Source organism: Euprymna scolopes, chromosome 30 (assembly GCF_053919585.1).
Source record: "Euprymna scolopes isolate OS-2025 chromosome 30, ASM5391958v1, whole genome shotgun sequence".
Taxonomy (NCBI): domain Eukaryota; kingdom Metazoa; phylum Mollusca; class Cephalopoda; order Sepiida; family Sepiolidae; genus Euprymna; species Euprymna scolopes.
In genome coordinates this window covers 77054391-77078447 of record NC_136511.1, presented here as the reverse complement: position 1 = coordinate 77078447, position 24057 = coordinate 77054391, and the positions used below count along the sequence as shown (strand labels likewise).

General features: G+C 29.9%; 1 protein-coding gene across 3 annotated transcripts in view; it reads right to left on the bottom strand.

Annotated features, from left to right (window-relative positions):
- The window catches only part of LOC145254848 ((Lyso)-N-acylphosphatidylethanolamine lipase-like), a 100050-nt gene that overhangs the window by 62923 nt on the left and 13070 nt on the right, over positions 1-24057 (bottom strand). For 2 of the 3 annotated variants that reach the window (XM_080113691.1, XM_080113693.1), the window contains exon 1: positions 19135-19190. The exons of the other annotated variant lie outside the window; for it this stretch is intronic. In XM_080113691.1, coding sequence (XP_079969817.1) covers positions 19135-19190 — 56 coding nt within the window. Of the gene's footprint in view, positions 1-19134; positions 19191-24057 lie in introns of those variants that run through there. 3 annotated transcript variants of the gene reach the window in all.

Genomic DNA, 24057 nt, shown 5'->3' with positions numbered 1-24057 from the left:
ATTCAGTTACACTTTATGGAAGAAGGGTGTTTCATATAAAGTCCTTTTACTAATATGCCTTGCTGATTTCTACATTGTCTTTCTTTCCTTTCCTTTGCTTCCGAAAGGGGCTTAGCTAACTCTCCTCCTTCACGACTTGATCCTGACTGATCTGTCTCTACTGCTCTCTCTGACCTGACTGACTGATCTTGAACCCTCTTAACTGAATATATTGAACCTATCTTTCTTTATGATATAATTTTACTACAGTGTAATTTATCAGAAATCAAGTGGCCCCTACCTGGAGCTAACACTTAGTCGCTTAAACATTTAGTTAATAAAGAAGTGGAAAGCATTAATTTTATTCTCTTCAAGTGACCAATTTACTTAAAGTATATATTTCTTAGTTTTACTAGATTCTAGGATAAGAATTCATCTAGTTTGGTGTAGTATCCAGTTTTGTGTTCTTACTAAAGGCAATATCACTTGAAGAAAGTAAACTATCCTTGTATAAGCCAGTGTAGGGTAGCCACACCGATGAGATATTATTTTACCTTTGAATACTATGTTATTTTGAATGTTTGGTCAGAGTTTACTTGTAAGGGTTAAGCATCCTCATGCAGTTGTCATGGTAAAACTTTGTAAAGAGAGACCTGAGACACACGTTGATAGTATCTAGGAGACATTCAAATTCTGTAGAATCATCTTTAAAATGGTCTTATAAGTAATTTTCAGAAATCAAGGGGCCCCTTCTTGCGACTATCACTTGATTTCTATATGAGATACATACATTTTTTTTTATATTCTGTTAAAGTTCTTTTTTGCCCCTCAAACGTTGACCTTTGAATACTATGTTATTTTGAATGTTTGGTCATGAAACGAATAACATTAATTTTCTTATATATAATTTTACTTTTGAATAACATTAATTTTCTTATATATAATTTTAATTTTGAATAACATTAATTTTCTTATATATAATTTTAATTTTGAATAACATTAATTTTCTTATATATAATTTTAATTTTGAATAACATTAATTTTCTTATATATAATTTTAATTTTGAATAACATTAATTTTCTTATATATAATTTTAATTTTGAATAACATTAATTTTCTTATATATATTATTCAATTGGAATTCATTATTGAGATGAGTATTATTTATTGCAGACTATTATCCTCATCTTTCTAAATTGTTTCACAACGTTTTGGCCAACTATTCCTCTGGCCTTTGTCGTGAAACAATAATTAAGAAAGATGTCCACAATAAATAAATTAATAAATAATACTCATCTCAATAATGAATTCCAATTAAATAAGATATATACCATTCAGTACAGACCCGACCATGGAAGATCAGATTTTGAATAAACGTGGATTCATAAGACCAAAAAATCCAACCTTGATCGCCCTTCGGAGCCTGTGGTGCAGTTGATAGAGACATTAAATCTCTATGGTTCCAGATGAGAATTGTCTGAAGACAGTGATTTCAATCCTACCCAAAGTCGGTCAGAGGCTTACTTGGCCAAAACGTGGTGAGACGACAACAATAGATGGTAGCAATAGCTGAGAATGCAGTTAGAAGATTCGGTGTTCCTATCCCATCGCGGTTACCACCTGACGAAGGCCAGAGAAATAGTTGTCCGAAACGTTGTGAAACAACAATTAAGAAAGATGAGGATAAATAAATAAATTAATGATCTGTCAATACCACTAAATGACAACTGTGATGCTGAGGATGGTGATGTCACTCAGGACTTATCCATTAATGGCTCAGGTTTTTTTTAGAGTCTGGGTGGATGATGTGGCCACCCAAACAGATATTGGATATGATGTTGCCACCAGATATCAGAAAGTCATGTGATTGCCTGCCTTCCATGAAAAACGCAATTGTTGCTGTTAGCATGTCGACTAAAATGGCTATTCTAGCCTTCAAACTTGCATGTGAACATTTCTACAAACACATTCTCCAAAGAGAATGCCATTGCTAATGAGTCTGATTTTCACCACATGTTACTAGCAGAAGTTCAAAGACCTCAACCAAAAAAATCCTGATTCAGCAACCCACAGAAAAAAAAAAAAAAATGAAAACTTCTAAATAAAAAGAAGATTATTCAATGTATAAAAAATTCCTTCCTTCTGAAAGAACAATCAACAACTACAAACAATTTCTTGCTGTGCAGGAAGAGTCAAATGCCAGTAATGCTTCATACAACATTTCTAAATAAGTTAAGACTTGCCAGAAAAGGTTTGCAAGCATATTTTTATTGGAAATTTAACTTGGATTAATTTTCATAGTTTTCTTCGTGTTAGTATTTTTGTCAATTCCCAATGATTACGTCTTTCTTACGTCATGCCTTCATTTATCTTAAGTGAATTGGTTGGTTTCTATAATTAATCTAAATAAAATTATCGCCTTAGAAAAAACGACATGACTCCATTGGAAAGACAAAAAAAAAACTTGATAAATGGATGCCTCACGAATTGAACGATAACCAAAAGAAACGCCATCATGAAGTGTCATATTCCCTGCTTTTACGCAACAAGAACGACCCGTTTCTCGACCGGGTTGTGGCTTGCGATGAAAAATGGGTTCTTTAAGACAACCAGCGATGCTCAACTCATTGGTTAGACGCCGACAAAGCTCCATGATATTTCCCGAAGCCAGAGCTGCACCAAAAGAAGGTCATGCTGACTGTTTGGTGGTCTGCGACCAGTCTCATCCGTTACAGTTATTTGAATGCAGGTGAAACCATTACGGCGGTGAAGTACTGTCAACAAATGGATGAAACGTATCAGAAACCTCGACAACAACACCCAGCATTAGTCAACAGAAAAGGCCCAATTCTCCTCCACAACAATCCCCGAATGCACATTGCTAAACCGACCCTGCAGAAATCGAACAAATTGGGTCAAGAAACTCTGCCTCATCCACCATACTCTCCAGGCCTCTCACCTACTGACTACCACTTTTTCAAGCATCTCGACAACTTTTTGCATGAGAAATACTTAAAAAATCTAAGTGATATCAAAAACGTCTCCAACGATTTCATTACCACCAGAATGCAAGATTTTTACGTTACTGTCATAAATATACTTGTTTTGCGTTGCCAAAAGTGTGTTGATTCTGATGGTGCTTATTTCGATCAATAAATGTTTTTGTTTAGCCGAAATATGTTCATCTGAATTTAAAAGTTAAAAACTGCAAGAACTTTCTTGTCAACCTGATAGGACACTGACAATAATAATAGGATACGACATTATCATGTTGACACATAGGTTCTCTTTAGATCACTGAACTTAAGCAATGTTGCGCCTGGTCAGTACCAGATGGGTGATCATTTAAGAATACCAGGTGCTGTATGTAAGAGGACGTTGACACCCTTCTGCAATGACTGCAAAAACCTAATGTTGTCATTTCCCCTGACCAGGATATACATGCGACTAGAGGCCACTTGTGAATTTAATATTCCCTTGACACTTCGTCCTTCAGAAGAAAGCAGTTCAACCCACCTAAGGTGAATGCTGCTGGAACTGGCTGTGTATTTATTTGCTTCCCCACTGAGCAAATTAGGCACAAGGCCGTTTTTTAATGTGGAGAGATTGGGGAAATGGGGACCAGCTCCCCGAGGAGTAGGGGAGCTGGATAGTGACAATTGGTATGAAGGGTTTCCCCTACATTGGCCAATAATTGATTGCTACAAGAACAATGGTCTTATGTGCTGCTATAACTGGCTGGCTGACTGGCAAGTGTCAGAAGTTTTCTAGCCTGGTAGAAGAAGCTTACCTTCTTCACAGCAGACTTGACAGTATCATCTATGTATTTCCAATTCATGTTGCCTGTCAATGTTAGGACGAGAAGTCTGAACGTTGGATTCTCAGGAAGGGTGTTATCAGCTTTTCAATCGGTAGTTAGAAAGGTTTCTAGTCTTTCTAAGTGTTCACTCATTTAGTACTAGCCAGTTGCAATGTCACTTAACTTAGGTGACATTATGAGAACTGGCAGTCAACGTGATTATAACTGGATACAGATACATGTAAACAGTTATGTATTTATGCTATAGAGCGTGTTTTAATGCTCTACTTATCAGAAATAAATATTTTGGTGGCTTTGAACTCTAGAGGCATTGTCGAGGTGTTTAGAAGTGGTTGTTTTTATATGGTCTCAATTTTAAATGCTTATTTATAAGTTGTTTTTGCGACTATTTTTTTCTCATAAAATACGAGGGTAATTCCAAAAGTAAAGCCTCCTTTTTTTTTTTTAACTTAAAAAGTTGAAGAGCTATGAAGACGAGAGTGGTACCATTGAAACGAACAACTTTTTGTGCTTCAGAATTTATTTTTCCAGATTCACCACCATTATTCTCAATGCACTTTTGCCAGAAATTCAATGACGGATCTCTGCTTCTGACATATGTCCGTAACAGGAGTTGCTTTCTTACAGTCTCACATCGTCAATATCTGCAACAGAGAGTTGAAACTTTCAGGTCATGAATGCATAAGTTCAATCATCGTAACAATGCAATTTGCAATTCTCTCTGATCCACATTATCACTGCAATGTTGCATCCCTTCTATTCTAATAATTTATTCCCCAGGACTGCTTAAGTTTGTAATTCCATCCTTGTTTTCTGCTTTCTTGACTATATTAACCTGCAGAAGTTTAAATGTAATGTGAACAGACATCTCACTGTTCAACTCCTCACAGTCTTCTGTTAAACACAATCCCAAATAGTAGCCCCTTCCGATCCAAGTAACAATATGCCTTATTTGGGGTGAAGAAAGAGTTTAAAAAATAAACAAAAAGAATAAATTTGATTTAATTTTCTCCATAAAATATTTTGTTTAGGTTGGAATTGTAAAATGGCTACTATATTAAAAAAGGGCATAACTCTGTATTTATCTATACAAAATTATTTCACTTCTATTGGAATAAAAAATAATACTTTGGAAAAAAAGCCTTAACCCAAGCTTAAGAAAAGGCTTGATTACCATAAAAGAGACATAAAAAATAACAATTCTATAAATGCACTATTCTCTCATATATTACAACATAATCATTCCTTCAACTTCCGACAAGCTAGATGCGTTAAATTCATCTGAAATAAATTTTGCTTGAGTCTTCTTGAATTAGCATTCATTAAAATCTCTGATACAATTAGATTATAAAAGTCATTATATTGTTTATCTCATTTAATCAGTAAAATAATATTAACAAGCAAACTTAAAATTAAATTTAAAACCAAGCCAGCTACTTTTATGCCATATTTCTGACAAAACCTTGTCAGAATCGATATTAAAAAATAAAATAAAATAAAGCGTGCATTCAACTTCATAGACGCACCATATATTTTGAATTTTCAGGTTTATGCTTTTTCTCTCATACAAATACAAAAAGAATAAAAAAAAATCTCACTACATCTGATTTCATATTTTAAGTTTCATGTTTTACTTTCAAATCAGTCATCTTGAGAAAGTCTTTAACAAATAAAGACGAAACGTTGATGAACATATAAACAAATTTCAGTTTTCATTTTCTATATCTATAGAAATAAAAATGGCAATGTATGTTTGTTACTTACAGAATCGATTGCTTAGAAATTTTGAAATAGCATTTTCATTGTACCCATGTGTGTTTTTATATGTCTCTTTATAACTATAACATTCTACTTATTTTTTATTTAATAAATTAGATGGTTTTCTGTGTAATGATATTGCCATCTTTTTAAATGGGGAATTATCATCAGTCACGTGATACCAATTATACCTGTAAAATGCATACGCCCATTGTATTTTTTCGTCTTCTTTCAAATTTTAATCTACTGAAAGAAAATGTAAAAAAAAAATAAATAAATAAAAAAAGTAAAAAAAATCAATATTTAATAACTTTTAAGGAGTGTTTTTTTTTTTTTACTTATGTTCACACCTTACAAAGCATATCGCCACTTGGATATAAGGGGCTCCAATTTGGGGCCACGTCTAGGAAAGATTAACAAGATATTTGTTTATGTTACATTTAAACTTCTGCATATCAATACAGCCAGGGAAGCAGGCAGCAGGAAGGGAATTCCAAAATCTAGCTGCTCGAGGGAAGAAACTATTAGAATAGAAAGCTTTCTGGCATTTAGGGACAACAGTAAAGGGGTGAGATCTTATTGCTAAGCGGGTTTGTCAGAGTTATGTACGTCGAAGAGGTACAAGTGAAACGAGTTCATCAGAATACATTCCATTAAAATATTTGTAAAATAGGCACAGTGGTGCAACATTGCAGCGATGAGACAAGAAATCTATCCCCTATATTGGAACCAAAAAAAAAAAAAAAAAAAAAAGAAAAAAAAAAGAACCAATCGACGGATACATGAAACCAATTTATTGAAGAGTCTGTTTAATTGTTTTTCATTGTTTGAGGACAATTTTACTAATTGTAGTTATTTCCTATTTCAGTCACCGAAATTATTTAGAGTGAAATGAGTTTTGGAATTTATATCCAAACATAAATTTTATTTTTACTTAAAAAAAACTTCATAAAGATACTAACTTATAACAAGTTTCATTGCGAAACCACCACAAACTTCTACTTACGTTGTATTAAAAACTGACCGACCCCTAAAAATCTTTAAATATTAAAATTTTGGCTTTTAAAAAAAAGTTTTTGCAGAATCTGGTCGATAATAATCTGCTGAAAATATTGAAAAAAAAAAAAAAAAAAAAAAAAACCGAACAAAAAGGAAAACAAACAAAGAAAACAAAAAGAACCTCTCCCAACCATACGCACAATAATTTGGTTTCATGTTTCTTTTGAGTGCTCCAAATAAGACGGACTGATTTACTAGAACTTTGTATTTAAAACTGAGTACTCCCTAAAAATCTTAAAGTATAGAATTTTTTACATTTTGGCTTAATTTGTTCGTTTGCAATCGCTAATAATCCGCTCCAAATATTGAAAAAAAAAGACGACATTAAAAAATGATACTCTTGCAGAATTTGTCCCGGATCTTCGGGATTTTCTGTTATTTATGGCTCAGGCTTGATTGATAATCACCAGATTAAACTGAATATTGTTCAAATTTTGAAACGCTAAAATCGATATTTTTTTTTTAATTTTTTGTATAAAAAAATATAATTTTTAAAATTATTTTTTGGGTGCTGGGAGTATTTTTTCTGTTTATTTTTTTTAACATTTGTTGAAAAAGTAATTTGTAAATTTTCTTGAAAAAACCCCCCAACTATTCTGCGCTTTCATCTAACAATTTACGGTTTTCATAAAAAGCATTCATCTTTTCTTATAAAAAAAACAAACTCCTGTTCACAAAAACAGATTTACTGGCAATTTTGTTTTAAAAAAAAAAAGAAAAAAAAAAGAAGTTTTTTTGAACCCCCCCCCAACTTTTGTTGATAAAAAAATTGCAAAAAAAAAAAATAATAATAATAAGAGTAAATAAACAATACAAAATGCAATTTTTCTTGAGAAAAACAAATAAATACATATATTGAGTAAATTTATAGTAGGCATTTGTTATTTATTGTATTCCTATTTTTTTTCTATTTCGTTTGTTTTGAAATTCGTCTGTGTCTGTTACCATTGCTTTTGCTTAATCCGGTGACTACCAGTCGAGTCCAAACCATAATTGACAGAAAATTCTGCAAGAATACCAAAAAATTATATGCAGGATGTTCAGCTGATAAAAAGGGTGCTTCTTTGTTAGTGTAGCGAAATCCGACAGCCAAAAAGTTGATTTTTAATAAAAAATCAATGATAACTACTAACATTTTTTTGTCAATTTCAACAATAAGCAATGTTATCTATCTAATTGTCATGTCACAATTAGTTAAGTCTTCCATGCTTCAAAGAAAAAATGATTTCGGCTATGTTTTTTTGTGATGTAAACACAAACTAAAATTTCTAATTTCTTTGAAAACTATTTTCTCTAATAATTAATTTCTGCCTAATCGTTTTTCATGTTTTGGATATTTTCATTACTGTGACATGACAATTCAGTAGATACCATTGGTTTCACTTGAAAATCAATATTTCGATTTCCGAATTTCGCTACAATAACAAAGAAGAACCAAAATGTTTACGAATATTCTCATTAATTATATTTGAAAACAATATTTTTCTCTAAAAAAAAAAAATATGAAAATAAGGATACTTATTTGCATAAAAAAAGCAACTGTTTGCGGAACTATTTCCTTTTTTTAAAACTTATCCTACATTTTTACATTCTTTTCTTGTTTCTTTCTTTCTTCCTTCTGAGTTGTCGGTCTCCCACTTACTTTGTTGGTTTATTTTTTAAACAGTTTTCTTTTCAATTTTTCCATCGATTTATTTTGATAAAACACTATACTTTCATACAAAAAAAAATTGAGTAATTTTTTTAATTTACGAGATTTTCCAATGCACGCTCACATACATGTCCATAGTAAAATTAAACCCTCACGTTTTCGCATCTGTCAACCTCATGAAGAATGGACAGCAAGCGTGCATTGAATGATTTCAATAGATATACCATTTTAATTTAAGATATTGCACTTTACAATTCGCTTGGCGTTTGCAATAACCATTAACAAAGCTCAGGGACAATTGTTACATTTGTGTGACTTACATCTACACTCTGATTGCTTCTCACATGGACAAGTACATGGTGCATATTCTACAGTCAGAAAATCAGACAATCTTTACATCTGCACAGAAAAAGGAACCCCTCAAAATATTGTGTATCAACAAATATTGAGAACATAAACATAAGAAGCATACATTTTGTTTTTTCTGTTTGATTTCCATTGAAACAAACTGAGGCACAGCAACGCGTGGTCAGGTACAGCTAGTATATATATAAGGTTGTAGGTTCGATCTGCGGCTGGGGAAAGGTGTATGTCTAGCCGCACTGATGAGTTGTGATACAACGAAACAGTACTGTATGTGGATGACAATATATATATATATATATATATATATATATATATATGAGTGAAAATTCCAGGTTCGTATCTGGAGGCACATTTAATTCACTGGAAGAGATGCACACTCAGTCTTTAAGACATGCATCTAGGAGGATGTAAAATCTGAAGTCTAGTCCCATTGCACCGACAAACATTAGCATTTTTTTTTTACATTTTATCAAGGCCAAGAGGCCACTCGAGGACAAGAGTTAAACAGTGTACAGTAGATCATGGAATCTACGTTTAGGTTTAGGCACAGATAAAGAGTGGGGGAAATTAGTGATAGTGTCTTCTGCTAGACGGGGGTTTCATGTGAAAGTCTGGTGAGTGGGAGGGGCATAGATTGGAACTCAGCCGAGCACTTGCCATGAAAATAACGATAAAGCAGAGACAAACTCGCAACATCTCTTCTATGAGAAAAAGGTTGCAGGGAAGAGAAAATGACATCCCCTACGAGGCTACGAAGTCTATTTTGAACTCTATCAAGGCAGGATAAGTCCTTTCTAGCAGCTCTTACCCAGATGTGGCAACAGTACTCCATTCCTGGACGTACCTGGTTCTTATATAGATAGAGAATTGCATCAGCAGTGAGATATCTACTGGATCGATAGAAGGACCCATCATTTTTTCAGCGGCCTTGGCAACGGATTTAATGTATGTGTTCCATTTAAGATCAGGAGTAAAAGTAAGCCCAAAAGCTTGTCAAAAAATCAGGCCTCCCCGAGACGAGAGCCATTCATTTTAATTAATGCCAGATGGGGATCAGAGCGTTGATGATGTAAAGATAAAAGCTTGGTTTTAGATGCATTAAAAGTAACCAGCCACCTCTTTCCCCATTGTACCACTTGCTCAAGATCAGAGGAGAGAGAATCAGAGAGAACTTGGTTGTTTACAGTCTTAGATGTGCTACCATAAATAGTAGTGTCATCAGCATAAATGTCTACGAAGGATGTGATTTGGGAGATCATTAATGTAGATCAGGAAGAGAGTTGGGCCCAGGATGGACCCCTGAGGGACTCCAGCATTAATACTGTGAGCTTCTGATTTCTGCCTATCAACCACTACACTTATGAACCTATCAAAAATGTGGTTGGTTCTGGACAAAACCTTCACCACTATAAACAAAGTATCTGTGTTGTCTTTTGAGTAGCTTAAGTTGTTGTAGCAGAGCTCATATGTCGCACTCGATGAGAGAGTCCATCATGTGAGTGATGGGACGATTTCAACATTTTTTTTAAATTCTGAGACCATTACCGATTCTGTTTTAAATTCTCGATTCTGCTACAATTATCAACTCTGATTCTTTTTAAATTTCTAAATATTTAATTATAGATGCGTTACTTTTTTGTTTTTGAATATCTGCAAACCCCTCTTGTAATGTTTACATATAATTTTTTAAAGTGTAAAAAGAATATTCAGGATGGGGCATCTTTTACACGAGTAGATCTTTCTAAATATTTTTCCTCAAATGTTTCCTTGTAATAGATTGAAAATAATGAGGCAACTGAAGATTTATTCTTTAAAACCAGGGCCGATTTGCATTAGTTTGCCATTAGTTGACAAAATAATACTTGAATTTTTTATAAACAATCAAAAATAGTCGACGATTAGTATACAAAACAAGATTGTGTAGAAACAAAATATTTCAAAGCTCCCTCCCTATGTTATGACTGAGTTTCTTCGTCTTCTACTTCTCCCTCCTATACTTCTACAACGGCAATCAACATCAAGACGAACGACATGCAGGATCTGCATAACTCAGAAATCAATACTCCTTACACTCAGAAATTCACTGAATTTTATGCCCTCAAGGCTCATCCTTTTGCATATGAATACAGACCTCAGTTTCAGTCCAGTCACGCATGCGCAGTGCCATTTTTGTGTCCACCGTTATGATGCTCGCTTCGTCATGCACTGTCTATACTCCCCCCTAATCTCGGATCACAGCACAGGCAAGTAATCTTCAGTGTGTGTTTTATCGCAAGGGTGATTCTCAGGGTTCTCCATTTTGTGTTGTCTGTTGGCCAGACAATGTAATATATCCAGTGTCATCTGAAATCTCATTATCTGCTCTGCCAGACGAGATGACATTTTCCAGGGGCACACGTCTTTCACATGACATGGGAGGCTGTTGGCAATAATGGCTTGTGGGCTGATCGCATCTGTTATCATTCCTTCTTGGAATTTGGACACATCCATAACGAGGCACCTCTTCATAGCTGTAATCCGTTTATTAATACTTCAGTGGTATATTTCTATGATACTGTTGCCTGCTGGCATGTAGGCACACCAAAACCACAATTACACACTCCAGCTAAAGGAAAACTCTTTGCATTCCCCACTATTGTTGTCCGTAAGCAGTTTCTGCGGTAGGCAGCACTCAAAGTATATTGAGTTAAGATGCTGGATGATGTTTCTAAAGTTCTGCCGCAAGAACAGCTGCCAAATGGGAAAACATGCTGGACCGCAATCAGTTACCGTCAGGAAGTGTTTACCGTTATAATGGATCCATACTCAACCTTTGCCAATTAGCTTTTACTGTTAATCCACTTTTTGTCCAATGAACTGGGGCTGGATCAATCGTCTGACATTCTTCACATGTTCTAATAGCTGACCTAACAGCTGCTTTGGTAATTGTTAGGCAAACCTGCCAAATGAAATACATGGTACATCGGATGTACTGGATGTCCACTATGTTTACATACTTTCATGATTTGACTACTTGCCATTCCAGCACTCTTCTCAGCACAAGTCAGACGTACAGGCTCAATCATGACGTTCATCCTCTTGAGCCACCTTTGTGGTACCCGGGTCATGTGGTCTGCCAAGTTCTTGAAAGTTGGGTCATTCTATTTTCACTGTGACAGCAGCACTGACAGGAAATGGGGCTCATCATGCTTATTGATATGAACACCACCCAACAGGTGGATGACAACAAGCCCGAGCACGAGATAAAACCTCAATAGATCCCTACCCATAGCCAGCATCTCCACCACTAGAGGGATTCTCTTATCCATCTGTAGATTGACCTTGATTGCTCCCCTACTGGTCATGCTCTTTCTGGCAATGGTGAGCACCTCTGTCTTGCATCCATTCAGTGGACCACAAATTAAACTCCTCACATGAAGATATGTGCACTCTGAGTCAATCAATGTGTCATGTGTCACTCCGTTGACCCACACATGCACCTCTGGCAAGTTGTTTATTATTTTACTCAGGTCGAGTCATGCTCACATCTCATCCTCGTATCTGTTTTCTGAGCATTATGATGTGATATGGCCCTCACTCCAGCATTTTTAACATCAGATGGCTGGCTTACGGAACTGCCGCAGCCATTCAAACTAGCAGTGTTTAACTAGATGATTGGGTTTGGACCAATTAAAACAATGCAGTGAGTTCTCTCTGTGGGCTTGGGTAGAGGCATTTTTTTCTCTGACTGATTAGTCAACGGTGGCAGCCACCCTTTCATTGCTAACAATGGCCCTTGCTCAGTTGAGCATGCTTTCCGTCTGGATGTTGTCAGTATTGACAAATGCATGTAACAACTTCTGGGTATGGGCAGTTAAGAAGTTCTTTTTTTTCTTTGGAATACAAAAGGATTTGGTAAGAAAAAAATGTTGATAAAAGGAAATTGAGATATTTCAAGTTTTCAAAAGCATAATAAAAAACACTTACTTATTGCAATGTTCATAGTACCCCGCCTCCTCCCAAAAAACAACTGAATTCAAAGCACACGCTGGGAAGCTGCCTTATGCCGCCATATATATACAGGGTAGAACGATAAAAGTGTAGCCCTAAAGAAAAATACACAACAGCTTTATTTTAAAACTTTTATTGAAAAAATCAATTCAGGTAACTTAATTATGTAATAGAGCTGTCATCTATTCAACATAGCCGCTTTCAGCCTCAATTACAACCTTGATATGGGTCTGGAACTGGGAGCATGTCTTTTCCACAAGTGTTGAGAGAAGCTCAGCGAATACTCAGCGGTTGGTGGTGATCAGGCTGTCTTTGGTGTTGTGGGAGGTCATGTTGGTGATGTTCTCGATGTATAACCAAATGAAAAGTAGTCCAGTGGGTTCAAGTCGGAGGAGGAGGGGGACCAGTGAGCGAAGGGTACAAAGTCGTAGCACTCCTTTTGAAGCTATGCTTGATTCTCTTTGGAATTGTTTGCTGCTGCCAAGTTCTGCTGCCATACCCAGGGTCTGCCAGCGGCCATCTGATGGCACCAGGGGATCATCACACTCCTCAGCACATCCAACACTTTGGTGTTGACTTTCAAGCTGACTTTGAAGCTGTGAGGTGGCGTCGCCCTCACTTGAAACCACATCAAAGACCATAACCGTGGGTCATCCAATATGGTGAGCTGAGCCCTCAAGTGTTAAACTATCCGGATTTGCATTTTGAGTGTGCTGGCAATGGTCCTGTAGTCATAACTTGGATTGGTAGAAAGCATGAGTTGTATAGCGGCTTATCTCCGATCTCGCTTGTTGAACATTGTATCACTTTCAGACATGATAGAAGGCTTCTATCACTCTTGTGATTTGTAAACAACTGGCCAACTAGTAGATGGTCTGCAACAAAAAAAAAAAAAAGAAAACTGGTTTTCATCAAACGGCAATGGAATCAAGTCTTCTTTTTTATGGCGACAATTTTATCATTCCACCCTGTATATGTATCAATAAAAATAGCTCTGTTATTGAGCATTAAACCCAGTGAATATTCTCTGGATTTTTATCCCACGAATACATTCTTAAAATAAACACTTGTGAGGGATGATCTATAGATTTAAGTATTACAGACAGTTTAAAATAAAAAAAAAACTATTCATTATTTTATTATTAGTAGTGAAATGGAAAATTAAGTTTAAAATAAAAAAAAAACTATTCATCATTTTATTATTAGTAGTGAAATGGAAAATTAAGTTTAAAATAAAAAAAAAAAACTATTCATCATTTTATTATTAGTAGTGAAATGGAAAATTAAGTTTAAAATAAAAAAAAACTATTCATCATTTTATTATTAGTAGTGAAATGGAAAATTAAGTTTAAAATAAAAAAAACAAACTATTCATCATTTTATTATTAGTAGTGAAATGGAAAATTAAGTTTAAAATAAAAAAAAAACTATTCATCATTTTATTATTAGTAGTGAAATGGAAAATTAAGTTTAAAATAAAAAAAAAACTATTCATCATTTTATTATTAGTAGTGAAATGGAAAATTAAGTTTAAAATAAAAAAAAAAACTATTCATCATTTTATTATTAGTAGTGAAATGGAAAATTAAGTTTAAAATAAAAAAAAACAAACTATTCATCATTTTATTATTAGTAGTGAAATGGAAAATTAAGTTTAAAATAAAAAAAAACTATTCATCATTTTATTATTAGTAGTGAAATGGAAAATTAAGTTTAAAATAAAAAAAAACTATTCATCATTTTATTATTAGTAGTGAAATGGAAAATTAAGTTTAAAATAAAAAAAAAATATTCATCATTTTATTATTAGTAGTGAAATGGAAAATTAAGTTTAAAATAAAAAAAAACTATTCATCATTTTATTATTAGTAGTGAAATGGAAAATTAAGTTTAAAATAAAAAAAAAACTATTCATCATTTTATTATTAGTAGTGAAATGGAAAATTAAGTTTAAAATAAAAAAAAAATATTCATCATTTTATTATTAGTAGTGAAATGGAAAATTAAGTTTAAAATAAAAAAAAAACTATTCATCATTTTATTATTAGTAGTGAAATGGAAAATTAAGTTTAAAAAAAAAAAAAAATATTCATCATTTTATTATTAGTAGTGAAATGGAAAATTAAGTTTAAAATAAAAAAAATAAAAACTATTCATCATTTTATTATTAGTAGTGAAATGGAAAATTAAGTTTAAAATAAAAAAAAACTATTCATCATTTTATTATTAGTAGTGAAATGGAAAATTAAGTTTAAAAAAAAAAAAATATTCATCATTTTATTATTAGTAGTGAAATGGAAAATTAAGTTTAAAATAAAAAAAATAAAAACTATTCATCATTTTATTATTAGTAGTGAAATGGAAAATTAAGTTTAAAATAAAAAAAAACTATTCATCATTTTATTATTAGTAGTGAAATGGAAAATTAAGTTTAAAATAAAAAAAACAAACTATTCATCATTTTATTATTAGTAGTGAAATGGAAAATTAAGTTTAAAATAAAAAAAAAATATTCATCATTTTATTATTAGTAGTGAAATGGAAAATTAAGTTTAAAATAAAAAAAAACTATTCATCATTTTATTATTAGTAGTGAAATGGAAAATTAAGTTTAAAATAAAAAAAAACTATTCATCATTTTATTATTAGTAGTGAAATGGAAAATTAAGTTTAAAATAAAAAAAAACTATTCATCATTTTATTATTAGTAGTGAAATGGAAAATTAAGTTTAAAATAAAAAAAAACTATTCATCATTTTATTATTAGTAGTGAAATGGAAAATTAAGTTTAAAAAAAAAAAAAATATTCATCATTTTATTATTAGTAGTGAAATGGAAAATTAAGTTTAAAATAAAAAAAAACTATTCATCATTTTATTATTAGTAGTGAAATGGAAAATTAAGTTTAAAATAAAAAAAAACTATTCATCATTTTATTATTAGTAGTGAAATGGAAAATTAAGTTTAAAATAAAAAAAAAATATTCATCATTTTATTATTAGTAGTGAAATGGAAAATTAAGTTTAAAATAAAAAAAACTATTCATCATTTTATTATTAGTAGTGAAATGGAAAATTAAGTTTAAAATAAAAAAAAAATATTCATCATTTTATTATTAGTAGTGAAATGGAAAATTAAGTTTAAAATAAAAAAAAACTATTCATCATTTTATTATTAGTAGTGAAATGGAAAATTAAGTTTAAAAAAAAAAAAAAACTATTCATCATTTTATTATTAGTAGTGAAATGGAAAATTAAGTTTAAAATAAAAAAAAAATATTCATCATTTTATTATTAGTAGTGAAATGGAAAATTAAGTTTAAAAAAAAAAAAAAATATTCATCATTTTATTATTAGTAGTGAAATGGAAAATTAAGTTTAAAATAAAAAAAAAAACTATTCATCATTTTATTATTAGTAGTGAAATGGAAAATTAAGTTTAAAATAAAAAAAAAATATTCATCATTTTATTATTAGTAGTGAAATGGAAAATTAAGTTTAAAATAAAAAAAAACTATTCATCATTTTATTATTAGTAGTGAAATGGAAAATTAAGTTTAAAAAAAAAAAAAAAAAACTATTCATCATTTTATTATTAGTAGTGAAATGGAAAATTAAGTTTAAAAAAAAAAAAAAACTATTCATCATTTTATTATTAGTAGTGAAATGGAAAATTAAGTTTAAAATAAAAAAAAAATATTCATCATTTTATTATTAGTAGTGAAATGGAAAATTAAGTTTAAAAAAAAAAAAAAACTATTCATCATTTTATTATTAGTAGTGAAATGGAAAATTAAGTTTAAAATAAAAAACAAACTATTCATCATTTTATTATTAGTAGTGAAATGGAAAATTAAGTTTAAAAAAAAAAAAAAACTATTCATCATTTTATTATTAGTAGTGAAATGGAAAATTAAGTTTAAAAAAAAAAAAAAAACTATTCATCATTTTATTATTAGTAGTGAAATGGAAAATTAAGTTTAAAATAAAAAAAAAACTATTCATCATTTTATTATTAGTAGTGAAATGGAAAATTAAGTTTAAAAAAAAAAAAAAAAAACTATTCATCATTTTATTATTAGTAGTGAAATGGAAAATTAAGTTTAAAAAAAAAAAAACTATTCATCATTTTATTATTAGTAGTGAAATGGAAAATTAAGTTTAAAATAAAAACAAACTATTCATCATTTTATTATTAGTAGTGAAATGGAAAATTAAGTTTAAAATAAAAAAAAAATATTAATCATTTTATTATTAGTAGTGAAATGGAAAATTAAGTTTAAAATAAAAAAAAATATTCATCATTTTATTATTAGTAGTGAAATGGAAAATTAAGTTTAAAAAAAAAAAAAACTATTCATCATTTTATTATTAGTAGTGAAATGGAAAATTAAGTTTAAAAAAAAAAAAAATATTCATCATTTTATTATTAGTAGTGAAATGGAAAATTAAGTTTAAAAAAAAAAAAATATTCATCATTTTATTATTAGTAGTGAAATGGAAAATTAAGTTTAAAATAAAAAAAAAACTATTCATCATTTTATTATTAGTAGTGAAATGGAAAATTAAGTTTAAAATAAAAAAAAAATATTCATCATTTTATTATTAGTAGTGAAATGGAAAATTAAGTTTAAAATAAAAAAAAACTATTCATCATTTTATTATTAGTAGTGAAATGGAAAATTAAGTTTAAAAAAAAAAAAAAAAAACTATTCATCATTTTATTATTAGTAGTGAAATGGAAAATTAAGTTTAAAAAAAACAAAAACTATTCATCATTTTATTATTAGTAGTGAAATGGAAAATTAAGTTTAAAATAAAAAAAAAATATTCATCATTTTATTATTAGTAGTGAAATGGAAAATTAAGTTTAAAAAAAAAAAAAAACTATTCATCATTTTATTATTAGTAGTGAAATGGAAAATTAAGTTTAAAATAAAAAACAAACTATTCATCATTTTATTATTAGTAGTGAAATGGAAAATTAAGTTTAAAAAAAAAAAAAAAACTATTCATCATTTTATTATTAGTAGTGAAATGGAAAATTAAGTTTAAAAAAAAAAAAAAACTATTCATCATTTTATTATTAGTAGTGAAATGGAAAATTAAGTTTAAAATAAAAAAAAAAAAACTATTCATCATTTTATTATTAGTAGTGAAATGGAAAATTAAGTTAAAAAAAAAAAAAAAAAAACTATTCATCATTTTATTATTAGTAGTGAAATGGAAAATTAAGTTTTAAAAAAAAAAAAAACTATTCATCATTTTATTATTAGTAGTGAAATGGAAAATTAAGTTTAAAATAAAAACAAACTATTCATCATTTTATTATTAGTAGTGAAATGGAAAATTAAGTTTAAAAAAAACAAAAAACTAATCATCATTTTATTATTAGTAGTGAAATGGAAAATTAAGTTTAAAATAAAAAAAAAATATTCATCATTTTATTATTAGTAGTGAAATGGAAAATTAAGTTTAAAAAAAAAACAAAACTATTCATCATTTTATTATTAGTAGTGAAATGGAAAATTAAGTTTAAAAAAAAAAAAATATTCATCATTTTATTATTAGTAGTGAAATGGAAAATTAAGTTTAAAAAAAAAACAAACTATTCATCATTTTATTATTAGTAGTGAAATGGAAAATTAAGTTTAAAATAAAAAAAAAATATTAATCATTTTATTATTAGTAGTGAAATGGAAAATTAAGTTTAAAAAAAAAAAAACTATTAATCATTTTATTATTAGTAGTGAAATGGAAAATTAAGTTTAAAATAAAAAAAAACTATTCATCATTTTATTATTAGTAGTGAAATGGAAAATTAAGTTTAAAAAAAAAAAAAAATATTCATCATTTTATTATTAGTAGTGAAATGGAAAATTAAGTTTAAAATAAAAAAAAACAAACTATTCATCATTTTATTATTAGTAGTGAAATGGAAAATTAAGTTTAAAAAAAAAAAAAAAACTATTCATCATTTTATTATTAGTAGTGAAATGGAAAATTAAGTTTAAAAAAAAAAAAAAACTATTCATCATTTTATTATTAGTAGTGAAATGGAAAATTAAGTTTAAAATAATAAAAAAAAAACTATTCATCATTTTATTATTAGTAGTGAAATGGAAAATTAAGTTTAAAATAAAAAAAAAATATTCATCATTTTATTATTAGTAGTGAAATGGAAAATTAAGTTTAAAATAAAAAAAAAACTATTCATCATTTTATTATTAGTAGTGAAATGGAAAATTAAGTTTAAAATAAAAAAAAAATATTCATCATTTTATTATTAGTAGTGAAATGGAAAATTAAGTTTAAAAAAAAACAAAAAAAAAATTAAAGTAATCAATTTTGGTATATAATAAATAAGCAGCAATTTTTCAGATTTCGATTCTGATGCTCCAAACTTTTTGAAAACTCTAATTTTGTTTCATTTTATGAAGGAACAAAACTGATACCTTTTTTTTTTTTCAAACTAAATTTAAGAATCAATGGATTAAAGGATGAAACATACCTTAGAATCCTAATTTTTGTTATGATATCATCATCAACATGTATGGCCCTGACCATCTGAAAAGGGAATTATTATTATCATTAGAAAATACTAGATCACCCGTGATACGTTGGCTCAGTATTTGCTGTATATATTATTAAGTATAAATTTTTTTTTTTTTGGGGGGGGGGGTCTCCTCTGTGAAGCATTCACAGCAAGAACTCGAAAGAACTTCCATTCTTTTACTGTGAGTCTAAAACCAAACGGAACTTCCATGAACAGACTTTCTTTCCCAGAACTTCATCTCTACGGAACACAATACAACAGGACCGCTTACTTCAACATAGTCATGTTCAAGTCCAATGTAAACAAATACTTGTCAAGCTGTATTCCTCTTAAGTAATCAAACTCTGCCGATCGTTTCCAATCCTATCAATAGTATTCATCATTCATTTAGATTTAGTTTTAGTTGGGTGGTTTCAATTGTAGTAATGCCCAGGCAAAGCCCCCTCCGCTGCTAGTATTTAACTATAGAGTGGTTATTTTCCCCCCGATTACCATAAAAACACATGTTAAATGTGCAGATATTTTCTCAAACGTAAAAACAAACTTGTGGGTGATAATCTATATATTTTTAGTTTTACTGGTTGTTTAAAATCAATAAATAATTAGTTTTTAACATTACTACCAACAATGGATAATTTTGTTTGAAACAAAATCGAATAAAAAAAGACAATTAAAAGAATCATTTCCGATAATCAATTAAAAGAATAGATTCCGATTAATCGTCCCAACACTAATATATACACATACATTATGTGTTATATATATACTTACTGTTTACACTGACAACCTATAACTCTTATAATTTTATTTTATTTTTTTTACTAGACTACACGTTGGGTCAGTATTTCTATTATATATTATTAAATGTATATTTTTTTCACTCTGACATTGGTTGATAATTATATTTTTTAAAAAAATTGCAAAGTCAAAAGGATTTCAGAAATGTAGAATACATTGTGATGTCAAGATAAACTTTGCCTCAGTCTCTTTTCCCTCTCATCCTCTCTCTCATTTACATCATTTCATCCAAAATCAGAAAACATTGTGATGTCATAATAAACCATCTCCCTCTATCATGACTCCTCTCTTTTAATTGTTTATATCATTTCATTACAAAAGGATTTCAGAAATTCTGAATATATTGTGACGTCATAATAAACCATCTCCCTCTATCATGCCTCCTCTCTTTTAATTATTTATATCATTTCATTACAAAAGGATTTCAGAAATTCTGAATACATTGTGACGTCATAATAAACCATCTCCCTCTATCATGACTCCTCTCTTTTAATTGTTTATACCATTTCATTACAAAAGGATTTCAGAAATTCTGAATATATTGTGACGTCATAATAAACCATCTCCCTCTATCATGCCTCCTCTCTTTTAATTATTTATATCATTTCATTACAAAAGGATTTCAGAAATTCTGAATACATTGTGATGTCATAATAAAGCATCTCCCTCTATCATGCCTCCTCTCTTTTAATTATTTATATCATTTCACTACAAAAGGATTTCAGAAATTCTGAATACATTGTGATGTCATAATAAACCATCTCCCTCTATCATGACTCCTCTCTTTTAATTGTTTATATCATTTCACTACAAAAGGATTTCAGAAATTCTGAATACATTGTGATGTCATAATAAACCATCTCCCTCTATCATGACTCCTCTCTTTTAATTGTTTATATCATTTCACTACAAAAGGATTTCAGAAATTCTGAATACATTGTGATGTCATAATAAACCATCTCCCTCTATCATGACTCCTCTCTTTTAATTATTTATATCATTTCATTACAAAAGGATTTCAGAAATTCTGAATACATTGTGACGTCATAATAAACCATCTCCCTCTATCATGCCTCCTCTCTTTTAATTATTTATATCATTTCATTACAAAAGGATTTCAGAAATTCTGAATACATTGTGATGTCATAATAAAGCATCTCCCTCTATCATGCCTCCTCTCTTTTAATTATTTATATCATTTCACTACAAAAGGATTTCAGAAATTCTGAATACATTGTGATGTCATAATAAACCATCTCCCTCTATCATGCCTCCTCTCTTTTAATTATTTATATCATTTCATTACAAAAGGATTTAAGAAATTCTGAATACATTGTGATGTCATAATAAACCATCTCCCTCTATCATGCCTCCTCTCTTTTAATTATTTATATCATTTCACTACAAAAGGATTTCAGAAATTCTGAATACATTGTGATGTCATAATAAACCATCTCCCTCTATCATGCCTCCTCTCTTTTAATTATTTATATCATTTCATTACAAAAGGATTTAAGAAATTCTGAATACATTGTGATGTCATAATAAACCATCTCCCTCTATCATGCCTCCTTTCTTTTAATTATTTATATCATTTCACTACAAAAGGATTTCAGAAATGCAGAATACATTGTGATGTCATAATAGATTTTCTCCCTCTCTTCTTTATCCTTATCTTAATAATTTACGTTATTTCATTCCGCTCACAACTTTTTTTTTTATTAATCGTTCGTTCTTTATGTACCTTATTCTCCATTCCTCTCAGCACCCAAAACTCTATTATTGAGCACTATTATATAAACCCAGTGAATATTCTCTGGATTTTTATCCCACAAATACATTCTTAAAGTATATACTTTTGATCTATAGATTTAAGTTTTACGACAGTTTAAAATAAAAAAAACAAAAAACTATTCAGCATTTTATTATCATTAGTTCAATGAAAAATTAAGTTTAAAAATCGTACATCACAGTAAGTAAGCATCAGGCGTTTTAGTCTAATTTATAAAACTAACTATGCCTGTCTGTCTGTCTCCATTTTTTCAAACTCTTCTGAAACTAAAAGTCGCAGAGGGGTGCTGCTGGCCTCAAATGATTGGCTTTTTTATCGACCATTCTTTTACCGGTTAAAATAGTTTTTAATGGGTCAAAATTGAAAAAAATTGTTATACCTTTTATACATTCATCTTACTTTATTTTTAAACAGTTAATATGAGTGTCACATTGGTACAGTGGTAACGTCACCAGCTTTGAATGCTACAGTTTTGCTTTGAGTTTCGATTCTAGCTGATCGCTCCCCCCAATTTTTTTTTTTTTTTTTTAATTTTGAAATCATGACTCTATAATAATATATAGAAAATCTGGACAAATTAAAATATCATATTTAAGCATATTTTACGAACAGGCAAAGTCCCCCATAGCTAGTAGAATATAGAATTGGCTTTAATTTTATTCAAATAAATATCATAGATGAAAAATTAATCTTGAATGTTTTATTTAAATAATTTATGTCTTTTATAAATAGTTTAAATCTTACTAAAATGAGAGGTAAAATATAAATAAACAATCGTGTTTTCTTTATCTTTATTTTTTTATGACATTATAATATTATAACAATAACAATATTTTTATTGATAGACAACTTTCGTTAACTTAAGCTACTTAATTATTTTTATTTACGGATTCTTATCCTCGACCCCCAAAATCAACAGAGATTAGACCATTCCTGTAATGATCATGACCCTGTTGATTTTGCAGTCGGAGTAAAGTTCCGTGCAGTTCTAGGAGATCCACCCTCCCAGGCCTTGCCTTCACTCTTTGAGAAGGGGTTCGTTTAGAGAAGGGGTTAGTTTTATTGATCGCCAGAGGCGCCCTCACCGGGAAATCCCACTTTCTGACCCTGGTGTCACAGTTCTTACAGTGGAAGAAAACTAAATATCAACTATTGATTTCCTACGGCTTACAAATATTTGGGTGAAGCGAAGTATTTCACTTAAATGCAAAGGAATAACTTTACCATTCTTGACATTCCGGAATATAGAATATAGGTTTAACAGAATTTAAATTGGTGGAGTAAAGTAACACCTCTTTGCACAAAAATAAAAATAAAAATAATAAATAAATAAATCTCCATATCTATAAAAGTGAGAATGAGGACACTTCTCAACCTATATACTCAACGAATTTATAATCTACAGACTTGCAATTTGGTATATAGGGTATTCAAACACGTGTAAAACATTAATCAGTTTTCATAGGGGAAAAAAGGGCTGCTAAGGGGACAAAATTGAAAAATTGGTATGTGGGGGGGGGTCATCAGATTTTTATGTGTTTGTCAACTGTTTTACGAATGCGCATGCATGAATCGTTCACATGACATATTCCTTATGTTAAGAATAAGAAGGTTTAAAAAACACTTTTTAAAGATTTTGTCGAGCTGGCCTAATGGTTATCGTACTTGACTCACTGTCATTAGGTTTTGGTTTCGATCTCAGCTCGAGTATTTTAAACTTTTTTACTTACAGGAAGTGGACTGTTTAGAAAAAAAACATAATACTTGCATGCACATGTTTCAGTTTCTTTCCGTTTTTTTTTTTAACTTTATTTTTTTGAAAGAATTTAACGTTACGTTTAATAACTACAGTATTTCTGTTCATACTAAATAAAAAATCTGCATTAATTAAAATATAATATTCATGTGTATTTTACGAATGGGCAACGCGCCGGGTAACCTGCTAGTAAATAAATAAAAACAACTTTGTTATGTCCTTTGACTGAGATACATATGTGATTGGGAATTGCTTGTGAATTTAATTTCCTTGAAACTTCCTCCTTCAGAGAAAGGTAGCTCAACTTGATCAGGATAAATGTCGCATCAAGTACTATGTAGATACAAAGTACACAGAGGAAAAAAAGAAAGCTCTTTGCAGTGGTCTCAGCAAAAAAACTACATATGCTCCTTTCCTTATTTGATTCTGCAGAGAAAGGGTATCATTCCTGCTGACCCACACTTGACCCCAATTTGTGGCACTATTTCTTAGTGCCCCGGTTTTGGTAGTTGTTAACACACCCTTCAGAATG